The sequence below is a fragment of the Lithobates pipiens genome, unplaced genomic scaffold (assembly GCF_037356315.1).
Source record: "Lithobates pipiens isolate NorthernLeopardFrog02 unplaced genomic scaffold, aLitPip1_a1.2 Scaffold_10, whole genome shotgun sequence".
Classification (NCBI taxonomy): Eukaryota; Metazoa; Chordata; class Amphibia; order Anura; family Ranidae; genus Lithobates; species Lithobates pipiens.
Genome location: NW_027507686.1, coordinates 495,286 through 518,522, shown reverse-complemented (window position 1 = coordinate 518,522; position 23,237 = coordinate 495,286). Strand labels below are relative to the sequence as shown.

General features: G+C 47.1%; 1 protein-coding gene across 1 annotated transcript in view; it reads right to left on the bottom strand.

The window, feature by feature from the left end:
- Positions 1-8,234: 8,234 nt before the first annotated feature.
- TCF25 (TCF25 ribosome quality control complex subunit) overlaps positions 8,235-23,237 on the bottom strand; it is a 44,158-nt gene continuing 29,155 nt past the window's right edge. Inside the window, 3 exon segments of the mRNA XM_077450478.1 lie at positions 8,235-8,730; positions 9,356-9,428; positions 15,356-15,435. Of these exon segments, the coding sequence (XP_077306604.1) occupies positions 8,566-8,730; positions 9,356-9,428; positions 15,356-15,435 (318 nt within the window). The 3' untranslated portion in view covers positions 8,235-8,565.

Below are 23,237 nucleotides of genomic sequence, written 5' to 3'. Positions count from 1 at the left end.
AAGCAGGTTGTGTGTTAGTGATTAGCAGACTGTACGTCAGTCCCTATACCAATGAAGGACTGCTGCAGTATAGGGCAGCGGTCAGCAGTAGTGCACGGCAACCCTATGTATTGTGGACCGATAGCGGTCCTTACAGAACAGCAGACTGTAACGCACTCAGGCCTATGTACCGTAGCACCCTATACCAAGTTACCAGTCCTTATAAGAACTTTTGTGGACCAAGCAGGTTGTGTGTTAGTGATTAGCAGACTGTACGTCAGTCCCTATACCAATGAAGGACTGCTGCAGTATAGGGCAGCGGTCAGCAGTAGTGCACGGCAACCCTATGTATTGTGGACCGATAGCGGTCCTTACAGAACAGCAGACTGTAACGCACTCAGGCCTATGTACCGTAGCACCCTATACCAAGTTACCAGTCCTTATAAGAACTTTTGTGGACCAAGCAGGTTGTGTGTTAGTGATTAGCAGACTGTACGTCAGTCCCTATACCAATGAAGGACTGCTGCAGTATAGGGCAGCGGTCAGCAGTAGTGCACGGCAACCCTATGTATTGTGGACCGATAGCGGTCCTTACAGAACAGCAGACTGTACTGCACTCAGGCCTATGTACCGTAGCACCCTATACCAAGTTACCAGTCCTTATAAAAACTTTTGTGGACCAAGCAGGTTGTGTGTTAGTGTTTAGCAGACTGTGCGTCAGTCCCTATACCGCTGAAGGACTGCTGCAGTATAGGGCAGCGGTCAGCAGTAGTGCACGGCAACCCTATGTATTGTGGACCGATAGCGGTCCTTACAGAACAGCAGACTGTAACGCACTCAGGCCTATGTACCGTAGCACCCTATACCAAGTTACCAGTCCTTATAAGAACTTTTGTGGACCAAGCAGGTTGTGTGTTAGTGATTAGCAGACTGTACGTCAGTCCCTATACCAATGAAGGACTGCTGCAGTATAGGGCAGCGGTCAGCAGTAGTGCACGGCAACCCTATGTATTGTGGACCGATAGCGGTCCTTACAGAACAGCAGACTGTAACGCACTCAGGCCTATGTACCGTAGCACCCTATACCAAGTTACCAGTCCTTATAAAAACTTTTGTGGACCAAGCAGGTTGTGTGTTAGTGTTTAGCAGACTGTGCGTCAGTCCCTATACCGCTGAAGGACTGCTGCAGTATAGGGCAGCGGTCAGCAGTAGTGCACGGCAACCCTATGTATTGTGGACCGATAGCGGTCCTTACAGAACAGCAGACTGTAACGCACTCAGGCCTATGTACCGTAGCACCCTATACCAAGTTACCAGTCCTTATAAGAACTTTTGTGGACCAAGCAGGTTGTGTGTTAGTGATTAGCAGACTGTACGTCAGTCCCTATACCAATGAAGGACTGCTGCAGTATAGGGCAGCGGTCAGCAGTAGTGCACGGCAACCCTATGTATTGTGGACCGATAGCGGTCCTTACAGAACAGCAGACTGTAACGCACTCAGGCCTATGTACCGTAGCACCCTATACCAAGTTACCAGTCCTTATAAGAACTTTTGTGGACCAAGCAGGTTGTGTGTTAGTGATTAGCAGACTGTACGTCAGTCCCTATACCAATGAAGGACTGCTGCAGTATAGGGCAGCGGTCAGCAGTAGTGCACGGCAACCCTATGTATTGTGGACCGATAGCGGTCCTTACAGAACAGCAGACTGTAACGCACTCAGGCCTATGTACCGTAGCACCCTATACCAAGTTACCAGTCCTTATAAGAACTTTTGTGGACCAAGCAGGTTGTGTGTTAGTGATTAGCAGACTGTACGTCAGTCCCTATACCAATGAAGGACTGCTGCAGTATAGGGCAGCGGTCAGCAGTAGTGCACGGCAACCCTATGTATTGTGGACCGATAGCGGTCCTTACAGAACAGCAGACTGTACTGCACTCAGGCCTATGTACCGTAGCACCCTATACCAAGTTACCAGTCCTTATAAAAACTTTTGTGGACCAAGCAGGTTGTGTGTTAGTGTTTAGCAGACTGTGCGTCAGTCCCTATACCGCTGAAGGACTGCTGCAGTATAGGGCAGCGGTCAGCAGTAGTGCACGGCAACCCTATGTATTGTGGACCGATAGCGGTCCTTACAGAACAGCAGACTGTAACGCACTCAGGCCTATGTACCGTAGCACCCTATACCAAGTTACCAGTCCTTATAAGAACTTTTGTGGACCAAGCAGGTTGTGTGTTAGTGATTAGCAGACTGTACGTCAGTCCCTATACCAATGAAGGACTGCTGCAGTATAGGGCAGCGGTCAGCAGTAGTGCACGGCAACCCTATGTATTGTGGACCGATAGCGGTCCTTACAGAACAGCAGACTGTACTGCACTCAGGCCTATGTACCGTAGCACCCTATACCAAGTTACCAGTCCTTATAAGAACTTTTGTGGACCAAGCAGGTTGTGTGTTAGTGATTAGCAGACTGTACGTCAGTCCCTATACCAATGAAGGACTGCTGCAGTATAGGGCAGCGGTCAGCAGTAGTGCACGGCAACCCTATGTATTGTGGACCGATAGCGGTCCTTACAGAACAGCAGACTGTACTGCACTCAGGCCTATGTACCGTAGCACCCTATACCAAGTTACCAGTCCTTATAAGAACTTTTGTGGACCAAGCAGGTTGTGTATTAGTGTTTAGCAGACTGTGCGTCAGTCCCTATACCGCTGAAGGACTGCTGCAGTATAGGGCAGCGGTCAGCAGTAGTGCACGGCAACCCTATGTATTGTGGACCGATAGCGGTCCTTACAGAACAGCAGACTGTACCGCACCCAAGCCTATGTACCGTAGCACCCTAGACAGACCAAGTTACCAGTCCTGATAAAGAGCTTTGTGGAACAAGTGAGTTGTGAATGATTAGCAGACTGCAGCAGAAGGGCAGCAGTCAAGTATAATATTCTTTCTATATTTGGAAGAAAGAATATTATACGTGTACAAGCCTATTACCGTACCACTGATACCAGTCCTGAAAAGAACCTTTGTGGAACTAATAGTAACAGCAAGTCTTTAAAATTATCCTCACTGCCTGACACACTGCTTCCTGCCTGTCCCTATACAAATTGGCAAAAAAGAGTAGGCTGGAACGATTAGCTGGAACAGCTCTTTTGTGGACCTGATAGTAACAGCTAATGATGATGATGATGATGATGATGAAGAAAGACTAATCTGGCTGAGCTGTCCCTAAAATAGCAGCATACAGCGCTCTGTCCCTTTATCTAAACTGACAAAAGAAACTCAGGCTGCTGACCTAACACCTATACCAGTCCTGAAAAGAACTTTTGTGTACCAAATAGCTAGCGTTTTCTCTGTCCCTACTCCACACAGGATCCTTTCCCTACAGTGACAGAAGAAAGAATGTAAAATGGCCACCGGATCGGGTGTATTTATAGGTTAGGGGGAATGTCCAAGTGTCCATGAGCTGTCATGTCTCAATTGGTTGTCCTGTAACACATGATAAACGTGTCACGAAAGGTTAAAGTTCTTGTATACATTAAACACGTAAGTCCGCCGGGGCGAACGACGGAAAAAGGCGTTCGAACCCGCGGACGGCGAAAGTCGGAAATTCGCCGCGAAACGACCGCCGGGCGAACCGTTCGGCCATCACTACCCAAAAACACCATCCCCCTCCGTCATACATGGAGGTCCTCTGACCCCAAGAACACCATCCCCCACCGTCATACATGGCGGACCTATGACCCCAAGAACACCATCCCCCACCGTCATACATGGAGGTCCTATGACCCCAAGAACACCATCCCCCACCGTCATACATGGCGGACCTAAGACCCCAAGAACACCATCCCCCACCGTCATACATGGAGGTCCTATGACCCCAAGAACACCATCATACATGGCGGACCTAAGACCCCAAGAACACCATCCCCCACCGTCATACATGGCGGTCCTCTGACCCCAAGAACACCATCCCCCACCGTCATACATGGAGGTCCTCTGACCCCAAGAACACCATCCCCCACCGTCATACATGGCGGACCTAAGACCCCAAGAACACCATCCCCCACCGTCATACATGGAGGTCCTATGACCCCAAGAACACCATCATACATGGCGGACCTAAGACCCCAAGAACACCATCCCCCACCGTCATACATGGCGGTCCTCTGACCCCAAGAACACCATCCCCCACCGTCATACATGGAGGTCCTCTGACCCCAAGAACACCATCCCCCACCGTCATACATGGAGGTCCTCTGACCCCAAGAACACCATCCCCCACCGTCATACATGGAGGTCCTCTGACCCCAAGAACACCATCCCCCACCGTCATACATGGAGGTCCTCTGACCCCAAGAACACCATCCCCCACCGTCATACATGGAGGTCCTCTGACCCCAAGAACACCATCCCCCACCGTCATACATGGAGGTCCTCTGACCCCAAGAACACCATCCCCCACCGTCATACATGGCGGTCCTCTGACCCCAAGAACACCATCCCCCACCGTCATACATGGCGGACCTAAGACCCCAAGAACACCATCCCCCACCGTCATACATGGCGGACCTAAGACCCCAAGAACACCATCCCCCACCGTCATACATGGAGGTCCTATGACCCCAAGAACACCATCCCCCACCGTCATACATGGAGGTCCTATGACCCCAAGAACACCATCCCCCACCGTCATACATGGAGGTCCTATCACCCCAAGAACACCATCCCCCACCGTCATACATGGAGGTCCTATGACCCCAAGAACACCATCCCCCACCGTCATACATGGAGGTCCTATGACCCCAAGAACACCATCCCCCACCGTCATACATGGAGGACCTATGACCCCAAGAACACCATCCCCCACCGTCATACATGGAGGTCCTCTGACCCCAAGAACACCATCCCCCCCACCGTCATACATGGAGGACCTATGACCCCAAGAACACCATCCCCCACCATCATACATGGAGGACCTATGACCCCAAGAACACCATCCCCCACCGTCATACATGGAGGACCCATGACCCCAAGAACACCATCCCCCCACCGTCATACATGGAGGTCCTCTGACCCCAAGAACACCATCCCCCCCACCGTCATACATGGAGGACCTATGACCCCAAGAACACCATCCCCCACCGTCATACATGGAGGACCTATGACCCCAAGAACACCATCCCCCACCGTCATACATGGAGGACCCATGACCCCAAGAACACCATCCCCCACCGTCATACATGGAGGTGGAGACATTATGCTTTGGGGGTGTTTTTCTGCTAAGGGGACAGGACAACTTCACCGCATTAAAGGGATGATGGACAGGGCCCATGTTCTGTCAAATCTTGGGTGAGAACCTCCTTCCCTGAGCCAGGGCATTGAAAATGGGTCATGGATGTGTATTCCAGCATGACAATGAACCAAAACCCACAGCCAAGGCAACAAAGGAGTGGCTCAAGAAGAAGCACATTGAGGTCCTGGGGTGGCCTAGCCAGTCTCCAGACCTTAATCCCATAGAAAATATGTGGGGGGAGCTTAATGTTCAACTTAGCAAACGTCAGCCTGGTAACCTCAATGACTTGGAGAGGATCTGCAAAGAGGACAAAATCTCTCCTGAGATGTGCGAACCTGGAGGCCAACTCCAAGAAACGTCTGACCTCTGATCGCCAACAAGGGTTTCTCCACCAACTACTAAGTCATGTTTTGTGAAGGGTTCACATACTTATTTCACTCATTAAAATGCAAATGAATTTATAACTTTTTTGAAATTCTATTTCTGGATATTTTTGTTGTTATTCTCTCACCGTTATAATAAACCGACCAATAAAATTACAGACCGATCGTTTCTTTGTCACAAAATCCGCAGCCGATCAAATACTTTTTCCCCTCACTGTACACCTTCATTTTGGTTTAAAGTATTTATACCAAACAAGCATATTTTTTGCTGGTGACATACTGGCGATATACTGGTCACATATACTGGTCACATATACTGGTCACATATACTGGCGACATATACTGGTCACATATACTGGTCACATATACTGGTCACATATACTGGCGATATACTGGTCACATATACTGGTCACATATACTGGTCACATATACTGGTCACATATACTGGTCACATATACTGGTCACATATACTGGTCACATATACTGGTCACATATACTGGTCACATATACTGGTCGCAGTCCATTTACCAGCAGAGTAGACTGGGTGGTGATTGAACTCGGATGAGCAGGAACAAGGAGAGGGGTTTGTTCACAAGTCCTTCAATGTTTTGCTTTGGGGGACATCCAGTGATGTGGATTTGCTATATTTATCGGGGAAATAAATGAAGCTTTTGTAGCCAAGAATAAAAATATCACATCTGATGTTTGACACGGGTGAGAAGATTTTAACCACTTGAAAACCTCCACACCACAACAAGGAGGCCGATCTAAGGGCAGGTCAATGACCTCCCTTCCCATGTAAGGGACTCCGGGCTTTTTCCGAAATGCAATACGCAGAAGTGGTTATTCCATTTAGTCCCGGCCAACACAGAAATATACCTACCTGGCAATTCCCAGGGTCAGGAAAATTGTTATACAAGAGTTGTCAATAGGATCGCCCCTTCTCTGTGAAGGGATGGTCCTGGAAAAATATGCGCCCTGTACTGTGCCCCGGATCATCATCGTCTATTTTATCACAATATATCATTAAAAAAAAGGTCCAACATATAATCATAAAATTAACACAATCTAAGTTACAGTGAAAACTGGTTATTCCCATAATCCTTTTGTAGGTCTACGCGTTTCACTGGACCGCCCGCTCCTTCAGGACCAGTAGGACAGTAGACTGCACAAAGTACAGAATAGACAAATTGCAAGGAAAACCACATAAAATAGATAACAAAATAATCCAAAGATGAAATCCACCTCATATGCTGCTGGCTGAGTTTGTCAGAGTCTGATGTGAAGGAGCAGAAGGTATGCAACCAAGTTGCTGCCCTCATGTTCTGCCTTTGCCAGCCACGGCTTTTAGTGCCACTTGCATACTTGGAAAACATGCAGGACACCGATGTCTGAGGTTGGATCTGAACCGATAACCCAAGGGCCGCCAGGTAGAAGCACCAACCACTATGCCACTGTGCAAAATATGGGTATACCTCTCCTGTACCAACACTTCTTTTAGCACAAGGAAACACTACAGAAAATGCAGCAATATAAATGATCATATCCCAACGTAGCTCCTGCACGAGCCCCCCGCCCAAAATGTCCTACAGTGCAGACACCCAGACACTAGGACTGGGAACCCACGCTGCCCGTGCCGGGTCCTGTCACAGGGGTATGCCACTTCCAGTCATGGCCTTCGCCAGGCACAGAGGGACAAAGGGAACGAGGGGGGGGGGGGGGGTGTTATTTACTAAAGGCAAATCCACTGTGCACTCCAAGTGCAGTCACTGTAGATCTGAGGGGGGCATGCAAGGAAAATAATAAACAGCATTTTTGTTTGTACATGATTGGATGATAAAATCAGCAGAGCTTTCCCTGAGATCTACAGCGACTGCACTTCTAAGTGCAAAGTGGATTTGCCTTTAGTAAATCAGCCCCATAGCTACCACCTTCCTCTGAGGACTGGTCTTGGAGGGTCATCTTGCAGAAAATCCTACTAGCTGCTCCCAGTGGAGCCAAGTAGTTAAAAATGTGGGGTGGGGGGAACAAAAAATAAAGCCAGAGAACGGAGGCCTCCCTCACACAGGCTCCAGGTGATAAATCTCCTCCAACCGGAGGAAACACATAAAACCGACCAGTTCAGCAGAGGGACTGCCTTTTCCAGTGTATTGATGATGCGTTTCCTGTCGGAGGAGGAGCTTCTCTCTTGGGCTGTCCTGGAAGACGACTGGTGAAAACACGTCCAGCCTGCTAGGACTGGAGCAGAACACGGATACATGCTGGTCACATGATTGCTTATCCTGGGCCGGCCTGGGTCACCGACCAATCCCCCTGCTGGGATCCATATAACCTGAAGGATAAAGACTTCCTATGCCCTTCCATATACAAGAAGAAAAGACTTCTCTTTAGTAATATATGTGAAGACTGGAGCCCCTGTCCGATTTTTATTAACCCCACTTCCTGTCAGGTGGAATTGTTGTCAGCAGGACAGGAAGTGAGGGTAAATCTCTCAACAGATCCCTGAATAGCAGTAAAAACCTGAGATTGGGTGTAATGTCTGCGCTGTGCCCCTGTAAATAATGACACCCCAGCAGCATTGTGTTCTCCATTTTTATTTATTTTTACTGTACAGCGTTGTCATAAAGAAAAAAAAAGGTGCGTCCATGGTCAACTTCTTACAGAGGCCGATGGATGCCTGGCTGGTCATCCTCATCCTCAGGCTGTGTGTGGTATTGGGTCCATGCCAAAACAGAACAGAGGTCAAAGGTTAGGACTCATCTGGCTACATACTGGCTGCAGGTAAATGACAAAACGACAGAATGAGCAAGAAAACCCGGGAACCGGCACCTTCCAACGGGAATTGTGAATGGCACCGATATTTCCATCATGACAGGTTCACTTTTCAAGAAATGCCAGAAAAGGGGAATTTAGTCCCATTCCCCATCAACTTCCTCGTCAGGATTGTCTTCTCTTGGGGGTTCCTGGAACTGGATATTCGCCAGCATGTCTCGCATGGCCGCCATGAGCCGGTTCACACCGCGATTCAAGTCCTGAGCAGCACCTGCGTTCTCTCCCTCCGGCAGAGCCTCCCCCTGCAGACAAAACCCAGATCACCGTCATTTGTCAACCTCTTCCCCGTGTCTTACCACTGGTCTTCAAACTGGGGCCCTTTGCTTGCCTTTATCTGGCTCTTGGGGCACTATTCTTCCCACTGACACCAATGACGGGGCACTATTCTTCCCACTGACACCAATGATGGGGCACTATTCCCCCTCCTGACACCAATGATGGGGCACTATTCTTCCCACTGACACCAATGATGGGGCACTATTCTTCCCACTGACACCAATGATGGGGCACTATTCTTCCCACTGACACCAATGATGGGGCACTATTCTTCCCACTGACACCAATGATGGGGCACTATTCCCTCCCACTGACACCAATGATGGGGCACTATTCCCTCCCACTGACACCAATGATGGGGCACTATTCCTCCTACTGACACCAATGATGGGGCACTATTCCCCCTACTGACACCAATTATGGGGCACTATTCCTCCCACTGATACCAATGATGCCCTTTCATCATTGAAAATCCACCTGTAGAGCGCACAGCGCGGTCTCCATAGTGTGCGGGGTATCACGCTGTGCTGGCACTGAAAAGGTGTCTGGAAGCTGCAGCTGCTAAATAATGCAAATGGCTATAAAACTTACCTGCAGGTTAAAATTTGGCAATAGGGATCTAAAGAAGAGAGAGAGAGTTCCTTCATTAGACGGTCGATTTGTTCTAAAAAGAAACAGAAAAAGAGAGATAAAAATCAGTTAAAACAAATTTTTTTTAAAGCGCAACTCCAGGAAATCAACTAAATGAAATTACTTTAATAAAACAAAACGGCATTTTATTGAATTCCATGCACCATAGTGACATGCTGGGGTAACGCTGACACGGGGTGACGTGCTCTGTGACATGCTAGGGTGCGCTGACACGGGGTGACATGCTCTGTGACATGCTGGGGTACGCTGACACGGGGTGACATGCTCTGTGACATGCTAGGGTGCGCTGACACGGGGTGACGTGCTCTGTGACATGCTAGGGTACGCTGACACGGGGTGACATGCTCTGTGACATGCTAGGGTGCGCTGACACGGGGTGACGTGCTCTGTGACATGCTAGGGTACGCTGACACGGGGTGACATGCTCTGTGACATGCTAGGGTGCGCTGACACGGGGTGACATGCTCTGTGACATGCTGGGGTACGCTGACACGGGGTGACGTGCTCTGTGACATGCTGGGGTACGCTGACACGGGGTGACGTGCTCTGTGACATGCTAGGGTGCGCTGACACGGGGTGACGTGCTCTGTGACATGCTGGGGTACGCTGACACGGGGTGACGTGCTCTGTGACATGCTAGGGTGCGCTGACACGGGGTGACATGCTCTGTGACATGATGGGGTACGCTGACACGGGGTGACGTGCTCTGTGACATGCTAGGGTACGCTGACACGGGGTGACATGCTCTGTGACATGCTAGGGTGCGCTGACACGGGGTGACATGCTCTGTGACATGCTGGGGTACGCTGACACGGGGTGACGTGCTCTGTGACATGCTGGGGTACGCTGACACGGGGTGACATGCTCTGTGACATGCTAGGGTGCGCTGACACGGGGTGACGTGCTCTGTGACATGCTGGGGTACGCTGACACGGGGTGACGTGCTCTGTGACATGCTAGGGTGCGCTGACACGGGGTGACGTGCTCTGTGACATGCTAGGGTACGCTGACACGGGGTGACATGCTCTGTGACATGCTAGGGTGCGCTGACACGTGGTGACGTGCTCTGTGACATGCTAGGGTGCGCTGACACGGGGTGACGTGCTCTGTGACATGCTGGGGTACGCTGACACGGGGTGACGTGCTCTGTGACATGCTGGGGTACGCTGACACGGGGTGACATGCTCTGTGACATGATGGGGTACGCTGACACGGGGTGACATGCTCTGTGACATGATGGGGTACGCTGACACGGGGTGACATGCTCTGTGACATGCTAGGGTGCGCTGACACGGGGTGACATGCTAGGGTGCGCTGACACGGGGTGACATGTTCTGTGACATGCTAGGGTGCGCTGACACGGGGTGACATGCTCTGTGACATGATGGGGTACGCTGACACGGGGTGACATGCTCTGTGACATGCTAGGGTGCGCTGACACGGGGTGACGTGCTCTGTGACATGCTGGGGTACGCTGACACAGGGTGACATGCTCTGTGACATGCTAGGGTGCGCTGACACGGGGTGACATGCTCTGTGACATGATGGGGTACGCTGACACGGGGTGACGTGCTCTGTGACATGCTGGGGTACGCTGACACGGGGTGACATGCTCTGTGACATGATGGGGTACGCTGACACAGGGTGACATGCTCTGTGACATGCTAGGGTGCGCTGACACGGGGTGACATGCTCTGTGACATGATGGGGTACGCTGACACGGGGTGACGTGCTCTGTGACATGCTGGGGTACGCTGACACGGGGTGACATGCTCTGTGACATGCTAGGGTGCGCTGACACGGGGTGACATGCTCTGTGACATGATGGGGTACGCTGACACGGGGTGACGTGCTCTGTGACATGCTGGGGTACGCTGACACGGGGTGACGTGCTCTGTGACATGCTGGGGTACGCTGACACGGGGTGACGTGCTCTGTGACATGCTAGGGTGCGCTGACATGGGGTGAGGTGCTCTGTGACATGCTAGGGTGTGCTGACACGGGGTGACGTGCTCTGTGACATGCTAGGGTGCGCTGACACGGGGTGACATGCTCTGTGACATGCTGGGGTACGCTGACACGGGGTGACGTGCTCTGTGACATGCTGGGGTACGCTGACACGGGGTGACATGCTCTGTGACATGCTAGGGTGCGCTGACACGGGGTGATATGCTCTGTGACATGATGGGGTACGCTGACACGGGGTGACATGCTCTGTGACATGCTAGGGTGCACTGACACGGGGTGACGTGCTCTGTGACATGCTAGGGTACGCTGACACGGGGTGACATGCTCTGTGACATGATGGGGTACGCTGACACGGGGTGACGTGCTCTGTGACATGCTGGGGTACGCTGACACGGGGTGACGTGCTCTGTGACATGCTGGGGTACGCTGACACGGGGTGACATGCTCTGTGACATGCTAGGGTGCGCTGACACGGGGTGACATGCTCTGTGACATGCTAGGGTGCGCTGACACGGGGTGACATGCTCTGTGACATGCTAGGGTGCGCTGACACGGGGTGACATGCTCTGTGACATGATGGGGTACGCTGACACGGGGTGACATGCTCTGTGACATGCTAGGGTGCGCTGACACGGGGTGACGTGCTCTGTGACATGCTGGGGTACGCTAACACGGGGTGACGTGCTCTGTGACATGCTGGGGTACGCTGACACGGGGTGACGTGCTCTGTGACATGCTGGGGTACGCTGACATGGGGTGACGTGCTCTGTGACATGCTGGGGTACGCTGACACGGGGTGACATGCTCTGTGACATGCTAGGGTGCGCTGACACGGGGTGACATGCTCTGTGACATGATGGGGTACGCTGACACGGGGTGACATGCTCTGTGACATGCTAGGGTGCGCTGACACGGGGTGACGTGCTCTGTGACATGCTGGGGTACGCTGACACGGGGTGACGTGCTCTGTGACATGCTGGGGTACGCTGACACGGGGTGACGTGCTCTGTGACATGCTGGGGTACGCTGACACGGGGTGACGTGCTCTGTGACATGCTAGGGTGCGCTGACACGGGGTGAGGTGCTCTGTGATATGATGGGGTACGCTGACACGGGGATCCTTCAGGAAACAAATCCTTACGGGTGGCAAAAATACCCTTACTTGGACCATATCTAGGCTCAGACCTAAATACTTTAGCCTTTGAGCTGCTCTAAAGGTTGACTTTTCGGTATTTATGATACAGCCTAGGCTTTCCCAACACCGCACTGTGCAGGTTATGCTGTTCTAGAGCCTCTAGTGAGTGATCTCTGAGCAGGAGGACGTCCAGATACCCGAGCATCAAGATCCCTCGGGCCCTTAAAAGACCCAATACTGGTGCTAGGACCTTTGTGAACACCGGGGGGAGCTGTAGCAAGCCCGGAGGGAAGAGCCATAAACTGAAAATGATGTTCCTCTACTGCTAATGGCAGGAACCTCTGATAAGGTTAAATGATCGGTACGTGTAAAATACGTGTCTTTTATATTGATGGAGGCCAGAAAGTCTCCCACCTGGAGTGAGGCTACTGAGCAGACAGGTCAAAAGTATAGTGTAAGCGCTCCACTTATATATATATATATTCCTTATAGTGATACAAAATAGTATGTGCTCATGTGTATCAAAATATATATAAAAATACCCCAAAGAAAGGGGGATGGTGCTGCGTGGCAACAAAACTTGAAAGTATATATAAAGTGACTTTTGAATATATATGTAAACAAAAAAAATGTAAAAAAAAAATGTAAAAAAATTATATAGTGACTGTGTGAATGTTTATCCCAGTGGTGAAACAACCGGTAACTATAGATAAATAATCACAGTGATAAAGTCCATAAATAAATATATAGTCCAAATAAACGTGCAAGATGTCAATCCGGATGTGTTATGATAGCAACCAGAATTCTGTGATGTTGTGACCGAGGAAGATAATATTTCACCCTGTGACGATCCCACCACCTTATAGGGCACGGACTTACCAGATCTATATGACCCTAGTAGACGTATGCCTCAGGGGTCAATCAAAGCTTGTGATCCCAGCCAACATGATCTTAAGAATTGGACGTATCAATCGTGGCATTTACGATCCCAACAAACGACTAGATGTAGTCACTGTTATTTCCAAGATGGGCAATAAAGCATGTCAGAGAGAAAAAGTGGCAGTAGCGAAGTCCTCCCGACGCGTTTCGACCCACCGGTCATCATCATCCCCCCCATTCACCTGGAGATGAAGTATAACCCAGCAGGTAATGAATATTGCCTCCAAGCTCCAGTAATTTTGCTGTTGTTTGCTTGTATGGGCACTAGGGGCACCCCATCGGCCGAAATGTTAATCAATCAATTGGCCGTGAGGTTTGCCCCTTCACTGGGTCATGTCTTGTGCTTTCCGGAGTTCTCTGGAACCCTTTCCGGACTGTGGGGCTGGGCTTGGTTGTCCTCTGCCCATCCCCTTAGTCTGATGTCTGCCATCTCTCTCTCTCTCTCTCTCTTTCTCCACGATGAGGGCACAGGGTTTTCAAAGATGGCCGCGACACACCTATGACGAGTTTGACATCATCGGAGCATGTGCTGTAGGCATTCCCGGACTTCTGGCACATTGACGGCACCTTAATTTTCGCCCGCGACTCGGCGGTGACGTCAGACGGCAACAAGTCGGAGAGGATCATTATGGACAGCTTCCCCGTGCTTATACACTGTCAGAGACGGCCGTATGAGGGACACGGTTGCTGTCCCCCTCCCGGGGTTTCCTTTATATGTAACTAGATGTGGGTAAGATATCTTTATATAGTTTATTCAAAACTGAATGCAGCTCTAACTCCCTTCATTGGGATTTGAATTACTATTGACTGGATTTGTCTGTCACTATAGACCATTGCTATACAGTTATCTTTATATAAAAAAAAATAAAATATATATATATATATATATATATATATATATATATATATATATATATATATATATATATATATATATATATATAAAATATTTTTTTTATTTTTATTTTTTATTTAGATGCTCAGAGCAGCGAGCACCTGGATTTAGTCAGATGCCGACACTTCGGCTTCTATTTACCAGCAAGTTAGCCAACTCCCTATCTGCATTGATTCTACTGCCATCAACATCTATATAAAAAGGTAATTTTATTGCCAACCCGGGAAGCTTGTTAGTTTCCCTGCGATAGTCATATTACTAAGCAGATTTGCGTATATATATATATATATATATATATATATATATATATCTCTCTCAGATTCAATATTCAGAGTGTCCCTCTCTGCAAGCAATATTAATACGGCTTCCTGGGCTTTTGGGCCGTCTTCAATTCATAAAATAAAACATTTTTTATATTCATTTCTACCTTTGCAATTCAAGCGTATGTGGTGAGACCCATTTCCTACTTGATCATTTCTTTCTATGCCCCTGTAATTCTGACATTGTGTTTATAATATAATTGTTTGGTTGTTGATGGATTTACTAAGCCGATTGTTTTTTTCTAGCGCTGTCGCATCCACGTCATATGTACTTAAAAGGATGTTTTTTTATCGTTATTTAGTTATTTCAGCATACAAGAGAGCTATACCATCAATCTCCTGAAGAAACTCTAACGAGTGAAACATGTTGAGAGTGGTAGCAGAGGTAACCCTCTGTATGGATGTATTACTGTCTTCCTTTTTTCATGTTTTAAATGATTTTGTAATAAAAGTAACTTTGTACATATCTACTTTTTGGTGTTTTGACCCATATATCTGATACCGTTTAAAAATCCCGAGGTTTGTCACCTCTTCGCTCCCCTCTTCCTCCTTTATTAGCCCAACTCCGTGTCCCATGATGTATGAAAAAGAAAATTAATTTTTTAACTGTGACAAGTGTAGTACTCACTCTCTCAGGAGTTTGTATTTGTTGTGTGTTTATCAGTGAAAGTGAACTCAGTTACCTCTCAGGTCTTGTATAGGACACAATAGAATCCAGCGGAGGTAGCGGATCGAAGCTGAGCACAGGCTGTGATGTCACTTCCTGCGGGTACAACAATGAGCAAAAAAAAAAACACAATGAAAAGTGTTACACAAATTGTCACATTGACAATCACTGACCATCTGACAAGCATGCAGAAGCCATTTTCATGGTGAAGGAGAAGGTTGTACAAAGCAGGTCAGTGTTCAGGGCCCATGAATCTGTATTCACAGCACAGGCGAGCATTCATTCCCATTAGAACATTTGTTTACAGGCAAAAACAGGCTCATTCATATCCTCATCTCATGAACAGTAAATACAAAACAACATGACCGGTGAAGAATGAAAGACCTGCTTGTATCATAGAGTTTCCGCAATCCGCTGGGTGCAAGGTACAATAATGGCACGATATGCCCAGAACTGTGATCTACCCCCAGTATATAGATATGGAGAGAACTGTGATCTGCCCCCAGTATATAGATATGGAGAGAACTGTGATCTACCCCCAGTATATAGATATGCCCAGAACTGTGATCTACCCCCAGTATATAGATATACCCAGAACTGTGATCTACCCCCAGTATATAGATATACCCAGAACTGTGATCTACCCCCAGTATATAGATATGGAGAGAACTGTGATCTGCCCCCAGTATATAGATATGGAGAGAACTGTGATCTGCCCCCAGTATATAGATATGGAGAGAACTGTGATCTACCCCCAGTATATAGATATGCCCAGAACTGTGATCTACCCCCAGTATATAGATATACCCAGAACTGTGATCTACCCCCAGTATATAGATATACCCAGAACTGTGATCTACCCCCAGTATATAGATATACCCAGAACTGTGATCTACCCCCAGTATATAGATATGGAGAGAACTGTGATCTACCCCCAGTATATAGATATGGAGAGAACTGTGATCTACCCCCAGTATATAGATATGCCCAGAACTGTGATCTACCCCCAGTATATAGATATACCCAGAACTGTGATCTACCCCCAGTATATAGATATGGAGAGAACTGTGATCTACCCCCAGTATATAGATATGGAGAGAACTGTGATCTACCCCCAGTATATAGATATGGAGAGAACTGTGATCTACCCCCAGTATATAGATATGCCCAGAACTGTGATCTACCCCCAGTATATAGATATGGAGAGAACTGTGATCTACCCCCAGTATATAGATATGGAGAGAACTGTGATCTACCCCCAGTATATAGATATGCCCAGAACTGTGATCTACCCCCAGTATATAGATATGGAGAGAACTGATCTATCCCCAGTATATAGATATGCCCAGAACTGTGATCTACCCCCAGTATATAGATATGCCCAGAACTGTGATCTATCCCCAGTATATAGATATGGAGAGAACTGTGATCTATCCCCAGTATATAGATATGGAGAGAACTGTGATCTATCCCCAGTATATAGATATGGAGAGAACTGTGATCTACCCCCAGTATATAGATATGCCCAGAACTGTGATCTACCCCCAGTATATAGATATGGAGAGAACTGTGATCTATCCCCAGTATATAGATATGGAGAGAACTGATCTACCCCCAGTATATAGATATGGAGAGAACTGTGATCTACCCCCAGTATATAGATATGGAGAGAACTGTGATCTACCCCCAGTATATAGATATGCCCAGAACTGATATACCCCCAGTATATAGATATGCCCAGAACTGTGATCTACCCCCAGTATATAGATATGGAGCGAACTGTGATCTACCCCCAGTATATAGATATGCCCAGAACTGTGATCTACCCCCAGTATATAGATATGCCCAGAACTGTGATCTACCCCCAGTATATAGATATGGAGAGAACTGTGATCTATCCCCAGTATATAGATATGGAGAGAACTGTGATCTACCCCCAGTATATAGATATGGAGAGAACTGTGATCTACCCCCAGTATATAGATATGGAGAGAACTGTGATCTACCCCCAGTATATAGATATGGAGAGAACTGTGATCTATCCCCAGTATATAGATATGGAGAGAACTGTGATCTATCCCCAGTATATAGATATGCCCAGAACTGTGATCTATCCCCAGTATATAGAGAACTGTGATCTACCCCCAGTATATAGATATGCCCAGAACTGTGATCTATCCCCAGTATATAGAGAACTGTGATCTACCCCCAGTATATAGATATGGAGGGAACGGTGATCTATCCCCAGTATATAGATATGCCCAGAACTGTGATCTATCCCCAGTATATAGATATGCCCAGAACTGTGATCTACCCCCAGTATATAGATATGGAGAGAACTGTGATCTACCCCCAGTATATAGATATGCCCAGAACTGTGATCTACCCCCAGTATATAGATATGGAGGGAACGGTGATCTATCCCCAGTATATAGATATGGAGGGAACTGTGATCTATCCCCAGTATATAGATATGGAGAGAACTGTGATCTACCCCCAGTATATAGATATGGAGAGAACTGTGATCTACCCCCAGTATATAGATATGGAGAGAACTGTGATCTACCCCCAGTATATAGATATGGAGAGAACTGTGATCTACCCCCAGTATATAGATATGGAGAGAACTGTGATCTATCCCCAGTATATAGATATGGAGAGAGCTGTGATCTACCCCCAGTATATAGATATGGAGGGAACGGTGATCTATCCCCAGTATATAGATATGGAGAGAGCTGTGATCTACCCCCAGTATATAGATATGCCCAGAACTGTGATCTACCCCCAGTATATAGATATGGAGAGAACTGTGATCTATCCCCAGTATATAGATATGGAGGGAACGGTGATCTACCCCCAGTATATAGATATGCCCAGAACTGTGATCTACCCACAGTATATAGATATGGAGAGAACTGATCTATCCCCAGTATATAGATATGCCCAGAACTGTGATCTACCCCCAGTATATAGATATACCCAGAACTGTGATCTATCCCCAGTATATAGATATGGAGAGAACTGTGATCTACCCCCAGTATATAGATATGGAGAGAACTGTGATCTACCCCCATTATATAGATATGGAGAGAACTGATCTACCCCCAGTATATAGATATGCCCAGAACTGTGATCTATCCCCAGTATATAGATATGGAGAGAACTGTGATCTATCCCCAGTATATAGATATGGAGAGAACTGTGATCTACCCCCAGTATATAGATATGGAGAGAACTGTGATCTACCCCCAGTATATAGATATGCCCAGAACTGTGATCTACCCCCAGTATATAGATATGGAGAGAACTGTGATCTATCCCCAGTATATAGATATGGAGAGAACTGATCTACCCCCAGTATATAGATATGGAGAGAACTGTGATCTACCCCCAGTATATAGATATGGAGAGAACTGTGATCTACCCCCAGTATATAGATATGCCCAGAACTGATATACCCCCAGTATATAGATATGCCCAGAACTGTGATCTACCCCCAGTATATAGATATGGAGCGAACTGTGATCTACCCCCAGTATATAGATATGCCCAGAACTGTGATCTACCCCCAGTATATAGATATGCCCAGAACTGTGATCTACCCCCAGTATATAGATATGGAGAGAACTGTGATCTATCCCCAGTATATAGATATGGAGAGAACTGTGATCTACCCCCAGTATATAGATATGGAGAGAACTGTGATCTACCCCCAGTATATAGATATGGAGAGAACTGTGATCTACCCCCAGTATATAGATATGAAGAGAACTGTGATCTATCCCCAGTATATAGATATGCCCAGAACTGTGATCTATCCCCAGTATATAGATATGGAGCGAATTGTGATCTACCCCCAGTATATAGATATGGAGAGAACTGTGATCTACCCCCAGTATATAGATATGGAGAGAACTGTGATCTATCCCCAGTATATAGATATGGAGAGAACTGTGATCTATCCCCAGTATATAGATATGCCCAGAACTGTGATCTATCCCCAGTATATAGAGAACTGTGATCTACCCCCAGTATATAGATATGGAGGGAACGGTGATCTATCCCCAGTATATAGATATGCCCAGAACTGTGATCTATCCCCAGTATATAGATATGCCCAGAACTGTGATCTACCCCCAGTATATAGATATGGAGAGAACTGTGATCTACCCCCAGTATATAGATATGCCCAGAACTGTGATCTACCCCCAGTATATAGATATGGAGGGAACGGTGATCTATCCCCAGTATATAGATATGGAGAGAACTGTGATCTATCCCCAGTATATAGATATGGAGAGAACTGTGATCTACCCCCAGTATATAGATATGGAGAGAACTGTGATCTACCCCCAGTATATAGATATGGAGAGAACTGTGATCTACCCCCAGTATATAGATATGGAGAGAACTGTGATCTACCCCCAGTATATAGATATGGAGAGAACTGTGATCTACCCCCAGTATATAGATATGCCCAGAACTGTGATCTATCCCCAGTATATAGATATGGAGAGAGCTGTGATCTACCCCCAGTATATAGATATGGAGGGAACGGTGATCTATCCCCAGTATATAGATATGGAGAGAGCTGTGATCTACCCCCAGTATATAGATATGCCCAGAACTGTGATCTACCCCCAGTATATAGATATGGAGAGAACTGTGATCTATCCCCAGTATATAGATATGGAGAGAGCTGTGATCTACCCCCAGTATATAGATATGGAGAGAACTGTGATCTATCCCCAGTATATAGATATGGAGAGAGCTGTGATCTACCCCCAGTATATAGATATGCCCAGAACTGTGATCTACCCCCAGTATATAGATATGGAGAGAACTGTGATCTATCCCCAGTATATAGATATGGAGGGAACGGTGATCTACCCCCAGTATATAGATATGGAGAGAGCTGTGATCTACCCCCAGTATATAGATATGCCCAGAACTGTGATCTACCCCCAGTATATAGATATGGAGAGAACTGTGATCTACCCCCAGTATATAGATATGGAGAGAACTGTGATCTATCCCCAGTATATAGATATGGAGAGAGCTGTGATCTACCCCCAGTATATAGATATGCCCAGAACTGTGATCTACCCCCAGTATATAGATATGGAGAGAACTGTGATCTATCCCCAGTATATAGATATGGAGGGAACGGTGATCTACCCCCAGTATATAGATATGGAGAGAGCTGTGATCTACCCCCAGTATATAGATATGCCCAGAACTGTGATCCATCTGCAGTATATATCCAGATAACAGAATGAACGGCTTCCAAGGGGAACCAGACATGAGAAATGGGTCAGTTTCCCCGTTTTTCGGTCTCCATCGTCACTTATACTGGTTACTTTTTATTTTTGTTATTTTAGGCATCTTCACCTGGAATAATCAACCCAATTCACCCTCTAATGATGGAAGACGGTGCTTGTAATAGTCATGAAATAATCAATGTGATCAAAAGGCGTAATATTAAATCCCACACCCCCCCCCTCCCGCCCAATTCTCAGCTTTCAGTGCTGTCCCACTTTGACGGACAATTATGCGGTCATGTAACATTGTACCCATATGACATTTTCACAAACTATGGAGATATATATATATATATATATTCTCTCCATATCTATATACTGGGGATAGATCACAGTTCTCTCCATATCTATATATATATATATATCTCTATCTATCTATCTCTATATATCTATAGGAAAGCTATGGTGTAGATCTGAAAGTTGATAAATTCTGGGGTATTGACGGCTGATCTCATTTTTTGAGGCCTGAAAAAAAACGCCAGGACAGTAGAAATACCCCCCAAATCAGCCCCTTTTTGGAAAGTAGAAAGTCTGAGGTATTTGGTAAGAGACGTGGCGAGTTTTTTGAAGTTATATATTTTTGTCACAAATTTATTTGAAAATGAAGAAATGAAAAAATTGTTTAAAACTATTTTTTTACTTTTTCTTTTATACCAGTGACTTTCATTTAACCACAACAGCCCCGGAAGAATTGGCTGCTCAATGACCAGGGCAATTTTTGCGATACAGTTATACAGTGATATAAAAATGCACCGATTACTAATGTCACTGGCAGGAAAGGGGGGTTAACACTGGGGGGCGATCAAGGGGTTAAGTGTGTTCTGAGTTCTAACTGTAGGGGGGGATGGGACTGCCTAGGAGGAGACAGATCGGTGCTCATACTTAGTATGAACACACGATCTGTCTCTACCACCCTGAAAGAACCAGGATCTATGCGTTTACACACACAGATCCCGATTCTCGCTCTGTCACAAGCGAACGCGGGTCACAATGGCTCCAGGCACACTCCCCTAGTGGCCAAAAGGAGAAGGGATGTAAGGCAACGTTGTTTCGCCCAGCCGCGTCACTCTGTCATAGTAAAACTGCGGCAGCTGATCGGCAAGCGGTTAAGCAACCATTTTTACTAAATGAAATGGATTCAGTGTGAATTGTTGTGATTATCTAGGATTGGCCCTGTCTGTACCATCTGATCACTTTGACCAATCACAGCTAGCAACACAATGAATGGCATGGAAGGAAGCCATCCATTGCTTACAAGTGTCATGTAATCTGCTGTGATTGGTCACAGCGATCACATGGTACTGGCAGTGATCCGATACAGTGATCTGTCATTGGCTGTGTCCACCTGGAATGAGGAAGGTCCCGCCCGGCCATCATTTGAATATAGGCCAGGGAACTTCTTATCAATTGTGAGAAAAAAAACCCCCATCAAAGTCACTGGTATGAAGTCCAAATGGCTCAGTGCCACGCCCCTGAGAGGTGATTTGAGGTTCATCTCAGTGTGCCCCAAATTCTCACATTGCTCTCCCCAGATTATATGGACTTCTTGAATAAATAAGAATGTAAAAGAAATGCCAGTAAACAAGAAGTATCCCAATCCACAGGTCCCCTCTCAGGTATTCTGCATCTACGGGTGCCCCTTTATGTTCTCATTAGACAATTAGAGAGGCGTGACCTATCCAGAGAGAAAAGGTGTTTATTATATAAAAGCAGAGCCAATGCTCTTACATGTCTGAGGTCCCAAACAAACATCAGCAAACGTTACTGTGCCCTCCAGCGTCCAATTGAAAAAGCAAAAGTGATGTCACTGGAAGCCCTACTCTACGCGTTTCGTCATCAAATCACAACATCAGGAGCTAGCACAGCTAAAATCATTGTCCAGGAAGCGCCACTGAGCACTATGACCATCTGGACTTCATATAAGTGAGTTTAAAGGAGAAGTACGGGGAAAGCTAGATGGCTAAACTCTTCCTGTGGATCACAGGAGTGTAGTTTGTTCTGCACTCCCAAGACCCCTTTTCAGCAGACTGAAGCTCGCGGTTGGCTGACATCACCGAGCCGATCCAGGCTGGGGAAAGACTGTGACCATATGGTTGGCATCCGCCAGTATTGGAACCTGGCTTCGCCTTGGCGAGCTGCTGAGAGCCTGAGCCAGCTGCTCCCACCCTCTCCACAGCCCAGCGCTCCAGTGAGAGCGGGGGGGGGGCTGGGGGGGGGGGCTGGGGGGTTCACAGCAGACGGTCACCAGCACTCTGCTCAGGGAGCTCTGCAAATCGAGCGATCAGTGGCGTTTGATCACTCGGTTCTCAACCTTAGGGCTGGCGAGGAACCAATGCTGCATCCACCCAGGTAAGTACGATTAAAAAATAAATAAATACAAAACTTCTCTTTTAATGTTTTTTTTTCCCCTCACAATTGATAAGAATGATAAATATCACATATTTTATGTTTATTATTGTATGAGTATTACAAGCGTGGTCTTCCCTTATCTGAAGGGTGAAGTCGGCTGACCGTTTCCAGACTTTGCATGTGACAGCAGCTGTTTCACGGTTCTTTTCTTTTTATATTGTTGGTATG